General features: G+C 47.1%; 1 protein-coding gene across 2 annotated transcripts in view; it reads right to left on the minus strand.

Moving 5' to 3' along the window:
- Positions 1 to 15,680, minus strand: part of Fam20a (FAM20A golgi associated secretory pathway pseudokinase) — a 49,034-nt gene extending 33,354 nt beyond the window's left edge. Inside the window, exon 1 of one of the 2 annotated variants that reach the window (XM_021176167.2) lies at positions 14,626 to 15,680. In XM_021176167.2, coding sequence (XP_021031826.1) covers positions 14,626 to 15,029 — 404 coding nt within the window. In that variant the 5' untranslated portion in view covers positions 15,030 to 15,680. The remainder of the gene's footprint in view (positions 1 to 14,625) is intronic. The other variant, XM_021176166.2, reaches the window with a different exon arrangement.
- Positions 15,681 to 16,570: the final 890 nt, after the last annotated feature.

Raw genomic sequence — 16,570 nt, forward strand, 5'->3', positions numbered from 1 at the left:
GAGAGAGAGAGAGAGAGAGAGAGAGAGAGAGAGAGAGAGAGAGAGAGAGAATGAGAATGTGCATATATGGTAGACCATCCTTGGCCTGGAGACCACAGGGACTTCTGTCCCAACGTGGAAAGTAGACAAATCATATTTCAGAGCAACCAGAGACCCCAAATGGGTCTGAACAAGGGCAATGGGTAAACTTGACACAGCCCTGATTTTTATTCCTCACACCGTTTAAATCACATTGCATTTTTATCCCATTTAAACCTCACAGGAACTCCTTAGGATATCAGCATGGTTACTACTTTCTCCATTGTAAGGATTTGGGAGCCAGGAACTGGTGCCACTGCCAGCAACTGGCCTTGTGGCAAACTTCAAGCAAGACACCAGAATTTGATCCAGGGATCTGACCAGTACTGACCCACTATCAACACAGAGTACAACAGTTTACACTTCCATGGAAATAAATCTGCATCCCTAATTTCTGAGCTTCCATGAGGAGAATTGATGCCCGAGACCACTGGACAGCATGCCTCCTGAACGCATGTTCATCTCGTCTTTGGTTCTAGGACCTGGCTGAGCATGAGATGGAGTTAAACTCAGTGTTAAAATTTCAGTTTTATAGTTGGAAATGCCGGACCCGAAACCCAGCCCTCTCCCTTCTCCCCTCTCTCTCTCTCTCTCTCTCTCTCTCTCTCTCTCTCTCTGTCTCTATGTCTGTCTCTCCATCTCTCTCTGTCTATCTTTCTGTGTGTCTATCTCTATTGATGTCTCTCTCTGTGTCTATCTGTCTCTCTTTATGCTCTCTGTGTCTGTCTCTCTCTCTTTTTCTCTGTGTGTGTTTGTCTGTTTGTTTCTGAGTCTGTCTCTCTGTCTTTCCATATCTCTGTCTGTCTCTGTCTCTCTGTATATGTGTGTGTGTGTGTGTGTGTGTGTGTGTGCAGGAGTGAGTATGTTTGTGGAAGCCAGAGTACAACCTATGGTTCTTCAGGCATTGTCCACTTTGTTTGTTCTTGAGACAGGGTCCCTCCCTGACCTGAGGCTGTGCTCTGAAAGCCCCTGTTTGTTTCCACCTCCCCAGTGCCGAGGTCAGCACATTCCACCCAATCCCCACTTTTATTTGATGCAGATCTGGGGATGGACTCAGGTCCTTGTAACAACAATACAAGGACCCAGGCCCCTGTGCCTGGACTATCTTCCAGATTCGGAAGTCTAGTTATTTTGTGTGACCTAACCTGAAGGAGCCTTTCTTTAGTCTGAATATGTAGATAACAAGAGTACCTGTGCACGGAGTTCTGATGGTTAAATGATACAATATTTTAACACTGTCTTAAACACAAAGTGCTGGCACATGTCAGCTGCCTCTGTGTGGTAAGGTTCTTAAGAGGTTTGGCTTAAGGGAAATGGTCTCCCCAAAACCAAGGTCAGCTTGTTTGATACAATCTTTGTTAGATAAAGAGAGGGAGGTTTCTAAAATCTGCAGAAAGAGAGGGAGATAGAGATAGATAGATAGATAGATAGACAGACAGACAGACAGACAGACAGATAGATAGATAGATAGATAGATAGATGATGGATGGATGGAGGAAATTTTCTGAAACATGAACACACTACAGTTAGAGGTTACTCTGTGCTCTCAACTCACCTCTAAGCTCTAGATATTTGACATCGCAATGTTGTGGGAGAGATTGTTCTTTATTTTCTTCGTGGAAGAGTCAGCTCTGGTTAAGTAAACAAATGGCAAACAGCAGCCTGCAAGTGTGGGTGCTTTTTCCTGGCATGGGAGACCACAGACATTGTTTCTTCACTATTAACCCAACCACCAAACACAAATGGAGAGGGCTGGATATTGTTGGGAACCAAAAAAAAAAAAAAAAAAAACCTCACATGGAATGCTAGTGGAAAACCAGCTAATGGTCTTTCACGACTGGTGACTCAGTGCTGAGGGAACCAGGCAGCCTCCCAGCTCCTCTTTGGATTCGTATTACATTCCCCTCCACAGACCTGGAAACAAAGGCTCCAGGAAATAAGCCTCAGGTTACACAGCACATACGAGGCAGCCATGATGGAACTTGAGAGTTGGACCACTCCTCTGTTTGTGTCTAATCTCCCTCTTACAAGGACACTTGGCACTGGATTTGGGGGCCATCTTGGTAGTCTACAATGGGCTTTCATTTCAGCTTACCTAAATCAATCGAAAGTTATTCTTGATTTAATTAAGTGACTCCCTCCACCCCCCAAGGCAAGATGTTAGTCCCAGGACCCCGGGGGTTAAAATGTGGAGCCCTTACTCAACCCAAACAATTCTTAAGAAGCTTAGGATCTAGTGAGGATATTGATTAACAAACCAGTAAACAAGACTGTAACAAGTTGTGTTGGGAAGTGAAATGGGTCTTGTGGACAAGAAGCACCCAGGCTTCCCTTTGGTTGGCAGCGTAGAACATTTTCCCTTTGAAACGATGACCTAGAGAAGAAGAAGAGCCAGCTGGCTGTCTCCAGCAGCGTTGAGCTCTTCTGGTGTCCCTGCTCATTAAATTATAGCCTTGTCAATAGGTAATCCTGACAATAAGAGGAGCACAGTGTGTCTTACCAGGAGATTGGGAACGGTGTACTTCTCATGTCTATAGATGAAATGGCTTTACTATCAGAAAGTATAAATCGTCTTAATAGATCATGGACGCCATGGCTGCCAAAGAAAGGGGTCATGGCTCATATAAATGCAATACATAGATGTATAAATCCAAGCTTGTAGCTTTTGGCTGGCCCCTCCTATCTTTTAATGGGTTTATAGCTAATAACAGAAATGTTACCTAATGGGGGTATCTGGTTGTTTCATTTTGTAATGAATTTAACCTGGAGAGGCCACTGATACATTAGGCAGTCTATGACTGCATTATTGATGGTTTTCATTTGATTATAATTGATTTAAATTTTTCCCAGCCCCTACATCTGCAGCCACATCCATGGCCTATTGATTGATTAATTACCCATTGGCTCATTACAGCAGACCTGAGAGTATAGTCTGAGAAGTATCTAGGTGGCCTGGGGACCTTTGCTTTCTCTTTGGACAGAGGTCAGTAGCTTTGAGTTCACTTTCTTGCCTGTTTAACTCCACCACCCCAACACAGAACCATTTGTTCCTACGTCCAACTTTAGTTGATTACCAATTCTGTTTCTTTGCCCTGAACAACAACCTTGAAAAGCTGCAGTCCAGGTGCTGTTGGAGTTTTATCTTTAATTCAGCTGTCACTCAACTGTTGATCAGAAGATCTATTGAAAAGATAAGGCTCCTGGAGGATAGTCCAAAGGATGTCTGGTACCCACTGCCACAGAGCCTCAAGACTTTACCTTTCTTCCATCCACAAGACAAAGGGTTGAACACCAGGACCCATTTGTGGGTGGCTCAGCAAAAGAAATGTCCTCCCCAAGGCTCTCCTATCTTCATCCCCCACCCCAATCATTATCACCTCTATTGCCACTGCCACCACCACCACAAGTCATAGTGTTGCATAAGGACTGGCATCCTCCTCTACATCCTTAGGGAATCCTCCCCCAAGATGACCATCAGCATAAGTCTTGTGGAATTCTGTTCACTCGAGGAATCAGAGGAATCAGTGTGCTTTCGTGGGCCTCTCTCTTATAGACATAGTTGGTGGTTTCTAAGCAGAGCTGACACTGGCAGGTTTTCTTGACAAAGACTGTGAGAAACTCCTTATACCCAGATTCACCCATCTTGAATCTCATTTTCTCTTTGACCTAATTCTCAACGCTTTTTTTATATTTTATATTGCAACAATCATGATTATTTTATGACATATCTGAAAGCTTATCTAATGGATAATATTTGATTCTGTTTTATCTAAAAGGTTTCGAACACCATTTAAACTGGTAACTACATAGAGTTTGTATGTGTAATGAAATATATTTCAGGCTGAATGGTGAGTTCCCAAATACATTTCTGGCTTGCTCCCCTTTGAGCTTGCAAACAGGTCTTCATTTGGAAAAAGATTCTTTGTGGAGGAAAATAAGTTAAGGTTCCTGAGAAGAGATTATCTTGGATTATGTAGATGGGTCATGAATTTAATGACAAGTGTTTTGGAAGAGAAAGACAGAAGAAGAGACATGTCCACACAGACAGGAGAAGAGACAGGTACATAGAGAGGCAGAAGAGGAGACATGAACACATAGACAGGAGAAGGTACCTAGAGGGATAGAGGAGATGTGACCACAAAGCCCATTGTAGGGTGATGGCCAGAGCACATGCGATGCTCTCAGCTCCTAGAAGTTGGAAGAGGCAAGACTCAAGTCTCCCTGGGGCCACTGGAGGGAGGCTTCTGGCTGGCTACCAGGCTGCATCACTCCAGAGCTGCAGGGTGGTAAAGTGGTGCTGTTTAAAGGCACCATTGATGGCACAGATGTTATGGCAGCCTCTGTAACAGATAGAAAGCCTGATTTCCCTGTGCTTGGGAATTTCAGAATGATCCCACGGCTTCCAACTGGCTAGAAGCGACCTCTTAAGGCACCCAGCTGGGACTAGGTAGATCATGAAGAGTCTCCTTAGAGGGCTGGAGGCTAGGGAGGCAGAACCCTTTTGTAGTAGGAAACCTACCTCAGGTATTTTTGTTTTCTGATAACAAACCGCTCTAGGAGACCCATTCATTGTTTCTCACTACAGCCTTGAACATTATTATACATTAAAGTAACATTGTGATTATAACCATAATTATAAGACTTGCTTTGGTGTCTTGGAGGTGCACTGAGGCTATCTATATCTATCTATCTCTATCTCTATATCTAATCTTTATCTATTTAATGGTGTGATGGTTAATAACAATAGGACCTAGACTCACCCAAGAAAAGAACCTCTGGGCAAGTCAGTGAGATAGTTTTTAGATTAGGTTAATCGAGGTGGGAAGACCCAACTTTAATGTGGGTGACAGTGTTCCATGGGCTGGACAGTTCCAATGGAATAAAGTTAAGAGAAGGAGCCAAGAGTTCTACATCTGGATCAGTGGGCAACAGGAAGAGAATGTGAGCCATTAGGTCTGGTTTGAGCCTCTAAGAACTCAAAGCTAATCCACTAGTGATGCCCCCAACAAGGCCACACATCCCAATAGTACCACCATTCCTGATGGACCTATGGGGGCCATTTTTATCCCCCCCCATCAGGCCCTGTGCAGAGACAACTGAGGCTGCAGAGGCATCCTGGGTCAGTGGGACAGCTACTCATAAGAAACTGAATTGGCTGATGGCTTTAGAAGGGGCTGTTCAGGCCAGTCTTACTGGCTGTATAAACTAATGTTTTGTTTGCTTGTTTGAGACTTTATTTTTTCCTATATAGGGCAGGTTCTCCTTGAAATTGTGATCCTCCTGCCTCAGACTCCTGAGTGCATAGGCTACATGCGTGTGTATCATGTTCATCCTCAGACCAGTCTGTTCAGTAGGAAATTAATTACATAAGTGGCTTTACATGTTCATGGTTTTTTTTTTTTTTTTTTTTTNAGGGTTTCTCTGTATAGCCCTGGCTGTCCTGGAACTCACTTTGTAGACCAGGCTGGCCTCGAACTCAGAAATCCGCCTGCCTCTGCCTCCCAAGTGATGGGATTAAAGGCGTGCGCCACCACACCCAGCCACATGTTCATGGTTTTAATGCTGACAATTATTATAGGTTGGATCCCTCTATCTGAAAGACCTGAAACCCAAGCTGTACAAAATGATGCCATATGGCGGAACGCGATCAAACCAGGCGTTCTAATCATACGTTGTAAAATTCCCTCCATGCTATGTGTACAGGACACAGGTGTAACAAAGCCACCTATTGTGTATGGACACGTGCCCATCCCCTACAGTTCCCGTTATGTGTGTATAAAATTCCCCATTCCTCAAATGTCTGAAACCCCAAATGTTTTCAGCCTTGAGCATTTGGAGTTAGGCATTCTCAGTCCAGATCACCAGTGTCCAACAGAGAAATGGAAAGACAATAGTCTTTGGAAATTCTGTTATAGAACACAAACTCTTAATAAACCTTGTAAGGAGAAACAAATCTTTGTTATTGTTTCCTTTTTTTTCCAAGTTAAGTTTTTTTTTAAAGTTTGTTTTACATCCCAATTGCATCTCCCCCCTTCCTCTCAAACCCTCCCTCTCCCCTCCCCTCCTCATTGTTTCTAAATATTACATTTGTTATTAAGAGAGGAAGTGGTGTGGTATATGTAACCCATCCAACCACAGCTTCTGTTAGCCTTAGACATTGTCATTATTCTAGATTTAACTTTTAATGTTTTTATATGTATGAATGTTTGTCTATATGTTTTTGTGTGCACCAGATGAGTGTCTGGTGTCCTTGGAGAATTCCCTAGAACTGGAGTCACAGATGATTGTAAGCCACCATGTAGGTGCTGGGAGTTGAACCCTGGTCCTCTGGAAAAGCAACCAGTGTGCTTCAGTACAGAGCTAGAGTTCCAAACCTGAGGATTAGCATTATAATAAGAGAAACACAAAGAGCTGGGTTTGAGTTTCTGGCTTTAAAGGAGGGACATCTAGAAGAAGCAAGACTTCCAGTTTACCCATATCAACAGATGAAGGGAGTAAGAGGAGAGGAGTTTTTTTATCTCATGGAAGGATTGAGGCTATCTCATCTAGGAGACAGGGAGGCTGAGGAGGTTCAAAGAAGAGAAGCAAGAGACCTCTGGTTCTTGTTGGTCTGTGGAAAGGATGTATGCAGGCAAGCTCTGGAGAGCAAGAATAGGGACAGGAAGGGCTGAGATAGGCAGGGGTGCTGTGGTGAGCAAGAACAGAGTCAGGCCAAAGGTTTCTATAGTGAGTTGCTAGCTCTCTCCTCCAAGGTTTGGTTTCTCCAGCCCCTGCTTCTGTTTCCTAGTCCCGCTTGAGCTACCTTGAATTGGTTTTCCCACTCCTGAAACCAGTGTATCCTGAGGAATGCAAGGAGTACTTTGCAAGTCTAATGAACTATTTCTTAAGAGGGTGAACATATGCTCAGAATGCAAATTTGCACAATTTAAGGGGAAGTGTGGATCCTACCTGAACTCAGTGGGAGACAGTGACCCCAGTTAAACATCCCCCGCAAGGGAACTTTGGTTAATATAAGAGGCTAGATTTGATTACAGAATTGGGGTCACTCAGTCTGACTCTTTCCTGAATGCTCAGAGGAGCCCAGGATGCAGAAGTAAGCATCACTAGCGGTGCATAAGGTGCATAATTCTTCTCAGGGTAAGAAAGGCCAGGAGCTGAGCTATGAGAACAGATCTGCATTCTTCCTACAGGACCTGGGACGTTTCTGCTCTTAAAGAGAAAAAGGCCAGAAAGCTATAAATATGCCCATCTCAACTGCTGAAACTGAGACATCCCCCACCCCCAGGACATGTGACTAGGTAGGCCAGGAGAGATGACCTGTCCCTTTGTGTAGATTTTATTGTTGGTCAGCATCATCAAAAATGTTTACTGATGACCCAAATGCTGGTGATTGAAACAGGCTTTTATTGTCTGAGGAGCTGTGCTTAGCCTAGCAGATCAACAGCTTTGCTTTTCCTGGGTGGATGCCTTGGGCTTAGTGCTGGAGTGCGAACAAGGCAAGGGGGATCTAGCTTGGATTTGACCCCCAGTGTGGTAAAATAAATCCAGGCCACCATGCTTTTTATGATCTAGTTTCTCAGGCATATGCTTCTATCTATGCCATTGTGTGTGTGTGTATGTGTATGTGTGTGTGTGTGTGTGTGTGTGTGTGCATGAGAGAGACAGAGACAGACAGACAGATGTACACACACACACATGTGCACATGTGCACACACATGTGCAAACATGCATATGAATACAGAGGCCAGAAGTCAACATCAGGTGTCTTTCTCAGTTGGTTTCCCCTCCCTTTTTTCTTCTTAAGATGGTTTCTCGGACTGAACTTGGAGTGCACCCATTTGTCTGGACTGGCCAGCCAGCAAGTCCCAAGACAAGGGAGTCCCCCTTGTCTCTGCCTCCCCAGTGTTAAAATTACAGGCGTGTACCACTGAGCTGACCGAGCTCTCCCCACCCAGGCATCTCCCCTGTCCCTTTGCCAGCATTTCTGTATTTTGCTCGGTTTATCACAGGCACAGGGCTTCTTGGGAACCCCAGTTCCTCACTGCACTGTTTCCTGTGGCTCCACAAATTTATTATCTGGCTTATTACTAGTGAATCCAATAAAAGAGGCCCTTGCAGGGACTCCATTTGGTCTCTTGTTGCTCCAGCCAAATTCTCTTGGCTGCCCCCAGGGCTTGGCCCCTAAAGCCAGGCTCTATGGGTGGAAAGTCTTGGACACTGGCTTCTCCCCGAAGCCCTCAAACTCAGTTCTGGCCCGATTTCCCACTTTCAGCCATGGGACATTGTGCCAAGTGACGGCCCAAACAGAGCTAAGTGTTTTTTCCATACTGTGGTTTTCATTAGGCACATACATGAGTGCCTGCCCATAATAACAGGTAGTAATTTGTGCCCAGTATCTTCTGCTCCACTAAAGCCGCAGCTGTTTAGAATGGTAACCCCACTGGGCTTTAAGCCATACACAGGCAATACTTCAGCAGAATCCGAACCTTCTCATCAGCTTCCAGCTTAATGAATAATCATAAGAAAAATATAGGTGGGCACCTGCCCAGGGGCAGGGCAGGGGTGGCGTTGGCAACCTCAAAGCCCCTGAGTTTCCCATTTTTATTTCATGCAAGGCCTCTTGGCTGCTCTTCCTAAGAAAGCATAAGATGATAAAGAAATTCCTTCATCTTAGCAAATGACACCTTCTCAACTTTCCTTCTTGCCTCCGTCTCAGGTCTGGACTTGATTTCGTTCAGGCTCCTACCGTAGGAAGCGAACCCAGACCCAAACCTTACACTGGCTCTTCCGGGGGTGGTTTTGCTTTAGACTTTTATAGGAGTCAGCAAGTCATAGTTGGGGGTGACTTCACAGTTGGGATCTATTCTATCCAAAGGCTTCTTCGGTAGGAGGTAAACAGCTACCGATAGCCTTAAGTCCTGTCTGTTCACAATGACGCATTCCACAGATATTTACGTGGGATCAACCCCATGGCAAACCTTGAAACAGATGTCTGGAGGGTTGGGGATTGGGTGTAAGCTTTCAATGCCAAAGAGCAAGCGGCCATTCATCTACATGCCTCACTCCAAGCTCCATGAAGTGATGGGTGGGCATAGCGGATGATCGTGCAAACCCTTGTGGCATATGTGGGCAGAAGGAACAGAAGAACCAGTCGGGGGTGTTGTCAGAGAAGACATTCCTGAAGGGTCCAGGCAAGGGTCTTATGGCCTTTGGACATAAGAGGACGCCGGACAGGAGAGTTGGCTGTTACAGACATGATTCGGGAGCCAACTCCTGGTATGGTTAGCTATGTGCCTGACTCTGGGAAGCTTTGTATAGTACTCTCATCCTGTTTCCTCCACTCACTAGACCAAACAGTAGCACGGTGTTCATGTCTTACCATTGTCCTAGGAACCGTCATGAACCCAATAGTTTAGACACCTCCCCTCCCTACTTCGTCTCCCTGTTCTGGAGAACAGAGGCCAGGCTCTCAGTAGAAACGTGCCCTGCATGAGCTGGAGTTAAGACCCTCATTAATCTAAATTCTTGTTTGGAGGCTCTGGGGAGAGTAGAGCGGGGTAGAACCTCTGTTGCCAGGTCCATTCGTTTCCTGGTGCAGTAGGACCTGAATTTCTATCTTCTCACTGCGTGCCAGAAGGAGCCAACCTGGACTCTTAAAGGTTATTTATATTCCCTGCCAAGTGATCCCCATTCCCTCCAAGTCAGGAGTGCCAGTCAAACTTCCTGGTTTCCTCTTTGTCCCTAAACTCAAAGGATCTTGAGTTAGGGATGTATGTGCTCCGATCAGCCCTGCCAGAGAACTCCCCTGTTCTGGGACATCTGCAAAATATATTTACAGCAGATATACAATGGAATTGGACTGAATTACTGGAATAGGTATGTATGTGTGTGTGTTTGTGCATGCCTGTGTGTGCATGTCTGTGTGTGTGTGTGTATGTGTGTGTGTGTACCAGGGCTGGGAAGCCATCTAGGAAATCTACTGACCACATGTACCTAGTACTACAGAACCTTGAGGCCCTAGTTATCAAGTGGATGTGAAGTAACTGGCTTAAAGCTAGCATGCTTCAGGTAGGACGATTTACACATTAAAAAAAACAAAAAAAAACAAAAAATACCCAGCCGCTTGAGTTTCTAGGGTTGTTGAGAAATTGGTTGAGGTGAGAGAAGTCGGCCTGGGACTGGAAGCGATGGTGTAGCTTCTGGCTCTTGACCAAGGGTCTTCACTTTGATCTGCTTAGAAGCAGGATGTCCCACCCTCCCTGGGTGACCACCACTGATACTTCTGCTGATTTAGCTCTTTATTGAGGCAGTGAGTCATGGTACAACGAGAGAGGAGCCTGAACTGGCTCTCTGGACTAACTCACCCAGAAACCATCTGCCTGTGGCTTCTCATACTGATCAGAATAGAGCAGTCCCAGGTCTCAGAAACCACCAAGATAATAGCTGTTCCCAAACCAGTCCAGCCAGGCTCTAATTAAGACGGATGGAAATGAATCCCCACTCCGGTTGCTCACCATGCATAGGCTGTGGCTGGGGAGCATTCTCACATTCTGGGCGGCCATTTCTCTCTCTGCCTAGCAAGGCTGGAAGAGTACTCAGACAAAGGCTAAGGTCTTGCTGTGTCTGGGAGAAAGGCCACTGTCTGTGACTGTGCGTCTGGACTTTTGTCCACCCTGAAGGCTAAACTGCTCTTGAGAAATGGACGTTGCAAATGGTCTGGAGTAGTCACGAGGTAAGCCAGAAAGACCTACAGAGACACTGAGGAGGAAAGCAGAACGAAGGGGTGCATTGCGCATCGCACAGTGCCATGGGAGGAGAGAGCTAATCTTTTGAGATTCCTAGGCTAGACAGTCCTTATTTCCAGGAGGAATTTCTCTCCTCTCCTGGCCTTCTCTCCCTATTCTCCTCTTATCTGCCTTGTTTCTAGATCTCCTCAGAGATTCCCCCAGAAAAACTTCAGCCAACTTACTCCTCTTGAACAACTGTCATTTTTGAAAAGCTGCCCAGTCTCTTTGCTGTGACTTCTAAAGAAAGACTTTGGGCCAGGGTTCCTTTCGGTGACAACGAGGAGGTAGAAGAGGGAAATGATAGAAGCTTGAGATGGAGCGACAATAAGCAACCACACACACACACTCCTGAGAGATGCTGAATCTGTGATCGCTGGCCAGTACCACAGTCCTGACATGGAAGGAAGACAGAAAGGAAAACAGAGAGCAGAGAAGGCATGCTTGTATCCATTCCTGCTGCTGGAGTTGCTACATAAAAGAGGCATGACCCTATTTGACCTTGATCACCAACACCAGGGGATTATAGAAGAGCTGACCAAAGATATGTGGGCAAAAGGCCAGGACCAGCCTTCCAGTTTTGACATGTCTGTCCAAGAACAGATGTCTGGCTGAGACAGCTGTGGACCATAGAAGAAGTTCCAAGATCAGAGTGCCAGCACAACTCCAAATGTGAGCAATGACCTGGGATCCAGGTAAGCCTCACTCACTCTCACCATCGCTGGTTAAGGACTAACAACAAAAGCTGCACAGCTCTGCCTCGTTAGTGTATGGCTGGAAAGAGTGTTGTTGACATTTCCCTGTCCCCCTGCCTTTTTGATATTCCACACAGGTGCCAGAGGTGTCATCAAGGTTGATGGAGCCTGGCACTGGCTTGCTTGCTGTGATCAGCAGCTGACAGCCTGACAGTGACACTTTCCCTGATTACATTTTAAACTTGGACCGCATTTTGAATGAGAGAGCGAGGCAGGCAGTAAGTCAAGGAAGGACTGTCTTATAAGGAGGTTTGCCCAGTCTTCAGGACCGGAGGACACATAGTCAGCCTATTTGACACACAGCATCGCTTCTACATTTCAACCTAACTGAAGTACTGACATCCAATGGACTGACGTTGGTTGAGAATCGAAACATTCAGGACAGTGCACAAACCCCATCAGGTACTGTGTGAAATCCAAAAGAATGTTCAGGGGTGGGGAGTGGAAGGAGCCATCACACACACACACACACACACACACACACACACACACACACACACACCGCCCCCATTGGAAGTTAGCTCCAGTTGTCATTTCTTAGTGTGGTAGCAAAAAATAAAAAATAAACATAAAAATCACCCGGACTAATAACGTTGCCTTCCAGGCAAGGGATGCAGAAAGCCGATTTGGCTATGTTATTACCTCTGCCTCTCCTAATGTGGTAGCCGGTTTGCTGATAGGTTTGTTTTTGGGATAGCAATTAATGTTAGGTAATTATTGGCAGGGAAAGCACCACTTAACCAACTATCACTAGCTTTTAAATGCTAGCAGGGTCATGGCTATAAGCAAGGACTTGTCTGTGCAAGACGCAAACAATCTTCTAGACCATTCATCATTTCTCCTTTGCCGCCCATTCTAAATATCTTCTTGGGGGGGGGGGACCTGGATGCTTCCTTATTCCTGAGCAGTAAGGGACGGTGTGATTACAGTAGACATTTTCCTAATAATCAATCCATACCAGCCCGCAAGTCTTTTGAGTCCCATGTATTTGGAGACAGCTCTCACATAGCCCTCCCTAGTCTCAAACTCAGCAAGTAGATGGGGCTGACCTTGGATTTCTGTTCTTCCTACTTCTACCTCCTGTTATGGGGTTTTGCCAACTGAACCAGGGTTTCATGAATGCCAGGCAAGCCGTCTACCAACTGAGCTATGCTCTCGGTGGGTTGCATTTTTAACACTGGTGTAACTGTCACCCATTTTCATGTTGACATCATCCTGCGGGTGTTTACAGGACTTTTCAGGTGGAGGGAATGTGTTTTCTGTCTCAAAGGTCAAGGTTTGGCACTATTATATACAGCTTCAACTTTCATGTCACCCATAGACTTTGCCTGGGAAACTGCTACTATTAGTGATCTGCCTAAAGACGAATAGAAAGGTCTCCAGCCCCCACTGATTGATTCCCTGTTAAATGACCAACTTTTCTGGGCAGTAAATTTTGTGTGTGTGTGTGTGTGTGTGTGTGTGTGTGTTGCACATTGTTAGAAGCTTAAAATCAATTACTCAGCTTGGTGAGGAAGATTTTTGCCTTTCTCCCCCAAATATTTCCCTGGAATTTCCTGCAGGGCCCAAGTAACATAAGGAAATTCAAGGCGACAGAAATGAGACTAGGCAGACATACATCTACGTTTACAATAGCCAGTGACTTTGCCCATAGCCTGTATTTCTATGGATAATTTTTTCTAAGGGCAAATTTCCTAGTTCACTGATCCATAATGCTACCACATTATTGATGAAATTAAGGTAATATTGAACGTGACAGCACTTGAGAAGCAATCTTAAGCTGCCTTTTTATTGCATGCAATTAGCAATAGAATTGAGAACCACTTTCTAATATAAAATCACCAGCCATAGATAGAGGTTGCAAATGAAATTCACTGTAGCAATTTCAGCCAATAAGTTTCAACTTCTTTCTCTTCATTTGCTGAAGTTATCTGCACACCCCCCTCCCCCTCCAAGGTTTAGTCCCACCAATTAACGAGAAAACAGTTAAATTGGGCTAGCAACAGAGTTTCAACTGAGATTTACGGCTTTCTCATCTTCCAGAGAGACTCTAAAACCACCCCTGACATCTCACTCTGAAGTCTCTGTATTAACAGATGGGTGTGTCAGGAACAGGGAACCCTGGATTCAAGTGACCAACAAGCTCTAGACTTTGAAAGAGCCCTTAATTCATATGAAGGCTTTCTGCTCTGGGCTGGGGGACCTCCCAACAACCTCTACCTCAACATCGCCAACACACTCTTGTTAAAACAAATTTATCCTAGCTACTTTATCCAACATGCCCTTGTAAAAACACTCTTAGATTTATCCTAAATACTTTAATATTTAGCTCCAATTTTTGCTTTCAGATTACAAAATTCCTAGGCCTCCAGCCCCCAAACCCCGAACCCCTTTCTCTCCAGTAGCCTCAGCCCAAATCATCACAATAATAAAAGATGATAAATTGCCTTCAGTTTGGAACATTGGCTAAACACCCGACAGGCCCTGTTTAATGAGCAACAGGGATTGGCTGTATCAGAGAGCTGAGAGTTTAACTGCTGCTCCAGCTGACCTCTTTGGTCTCCAATCCTGAGCAGAGGGACAGGGACAGGGGGGAAAAAAAACTGGGTCTTTGGGATATGACAGTCAGATCTGACCAAAGAGCAGAGCTGAGTGTCGCCAGCCCTGCTCTCTGTTTGCAAAGTTCATTCTGGAAAACAGCAGGCCCAGAGCAGCTGGCCACAGCAGGACAGTGAGAAAGGGGCCCGAGAAAGCATTGGGACCAGGAAACTGACTGGCTAGAACCCGGGAACTCGAGGGGAGTGGCTGGGAACATTTCTTTGCTGTTGCTCAGAAATCTAAGGTCTGCTACAGCTGGTGGGCGTCCAGATGGGGATCGAAGCCTAGTGCCAGGCTGTGACGGCAGAGGGAAGTTCCCACAACCCAGGGTGGGAGTGGACATGGGTAGCCAGGGCCTGGAGGGTCATGCTAGGGAGTCCGGCGCTGGGGTTCCTCGGAAGGGTTCTCACCTGTTCCAGCGGGCCACCTTCCTCCGGTAATACCGCAGCGCCTCCTGGCTGGCCAGGAGCCAGTCTTCGGGTCCCAGGAGAGGCGGATCCTCCAGGACTTGGTAGAGCGAGTGGGCGAAGAGGGCCTGCAGCTTAGAGCGCGGGGCAGGGTGGCCGTGGCTGGGATGCTCAACCCGGGGCAAAGCTCCTGAAAAGTTGTGTGAGGTTGTGCCAAGGTCCCGGGAGGCTGCGGCTGAGTGTAGAGACGCGGAGGGGGCGCGGCCCGAGCACGGGCAGGCGGCGGGGCGCTCGCCCGGCCTGAGCTGGCGCTGCACTTGCGGCCAGAGGTGGAAGTAGAGGTCGGCGGAGAAGAGCGCGCCCAGGAGCAGCAGGGCCAGCAGGCGGTCCCTGCGCAGCCCGGGCATGGCCCAAGCGGACACCCGGGAAACACTTGGGGTGCAGACGGAAGAAGCTCCTGGAGTCCGGATGAGGCTGGAATGCTCACACAGGGGATTAGCTCTTCCTGGAAGGGTGTCTTCCCTGAACTTGGGGACCGCGTGCAGGAAGCTCACCGTGTTGACAGCGTCGTCTTTTCTTGCCCAGTAGAAACGCAGGGTTGGGGTTCCCTGGCTACCCGGTTGTTATTTGAGTCTCTTTGCCCTGTGACCCCCTCCGCCAGGGACCGCTCAGGTGGGGAGGTCCCGTGGAGGAGTGTTGGCTCTGGTGGCCGTGTAGGGGGGCGATCACTGGAGGGAGCGCAAAGGAGCTCTCGCCCCCTAGGAGGAGGCTGGAGAGACTGCGTAGCCCGGGGCGTCTCTTCCAAGGATGCTGTCGCTCCGCAGCTGCTGAGACAGATCCCCCGGCTCCTCCTGCAGGCGGCAGGGACTCCTGTGCCCCGGGCTGGCAGGAGCGGAGGGAACGCAGAGTTGACAAAGCAGGGGCGACTCAGGGCGAGCTTGTCTTTGCGCCTAGACTCCTAGAGGCAGAGGTAACGCGGAGCCTCCCGGCTGCCTGGATTGGCCTGGCGCCCGCACCTCCGCCCACTCTTAGCTGGCACCTGCCTCTGGCATAGCTTGCCAGCCAAACTCCCAATCCCTCTGCTGCTGGCTCTGCCCTTCCACCTTGTCATCAATCCTCTCCTCCTCCGGCTCCTCCTCTTTGTCCCCACTTTCCTTGCTCAGGGCTCTTCATACACATCCTGGTGAGCCCAAGAGAGGTGGACTTGAGCCTTTCATTTCCATTTTTAGGTTTTTTTTTTTGGGGGGGGGCAATGCAAACCCTTAAAAGCCTTTCTTCTGTAAGCTTTGCCAGATGTGCGTCTGGGGGTTTGGATTTCATTTCTCAGCATACTCGCTGCAGGGCATAAACTGGATTCATAGCAACCAGCACATAGTAGGCACTTGCTCTGAAGATACTCACGTGGTGCACAAAAATAGCTTGCCCTTTAAAAAATAAGAGCCCCCCCCCACTCCCCTTAACCTAGAACCTGGGTGATTTCCTGTTTGGATGGAGTTTGACTCCAAATCTTCCAGTACTTTGAAAAGAGGAAATGGCAGGGAGGGAGGGGCCCCAAATGACCCCACTCCGAACTCTTGAATGTAGCTTGGTGTGAAAGTAGTCCACCCAAATGAATCACTGGAGGACCCGCTTACTTAGGCTTTCTCCTGATATCCTGTGAGGTCATTTACACTTCTCCACCCCATGTTTCTTCCTTCTGAGGATCAGGGGAGGGCAGCCCTGAAACCCTGGCTTTCTCTGCTTTATAATTTGGGAGTATAGTAAATGCGAGTCTGCCTGGAGAGGTGGCCCCACCCTGGAGAATGTTCAGGAAAAGACTCCCCCCACCCCCGCCCGCCCCAGCTGTTGCCTGCCTGGGCAACAAAGCGCCTATGTATGCTAATTTCATTGGTTAAGGATCTCCAGGCTCTTGCTGGAGTCTCCATTCTGAGAAGCTGTAGCTTGTGGG

This window comes from Mus caroli, chromosome 11, assembly GCF_900094665.2.
Source record: "Mus caroli chromosome 11, CAROLI_EIJ_v1.1, whole genome shotgun sequence".
Taxonomy (NCBI): domain Eukaryota; kingdom Metazoa; phylum Chordata; class Mammalia; order Rodentia; family Muridae; genus Mus; species Mus caroli.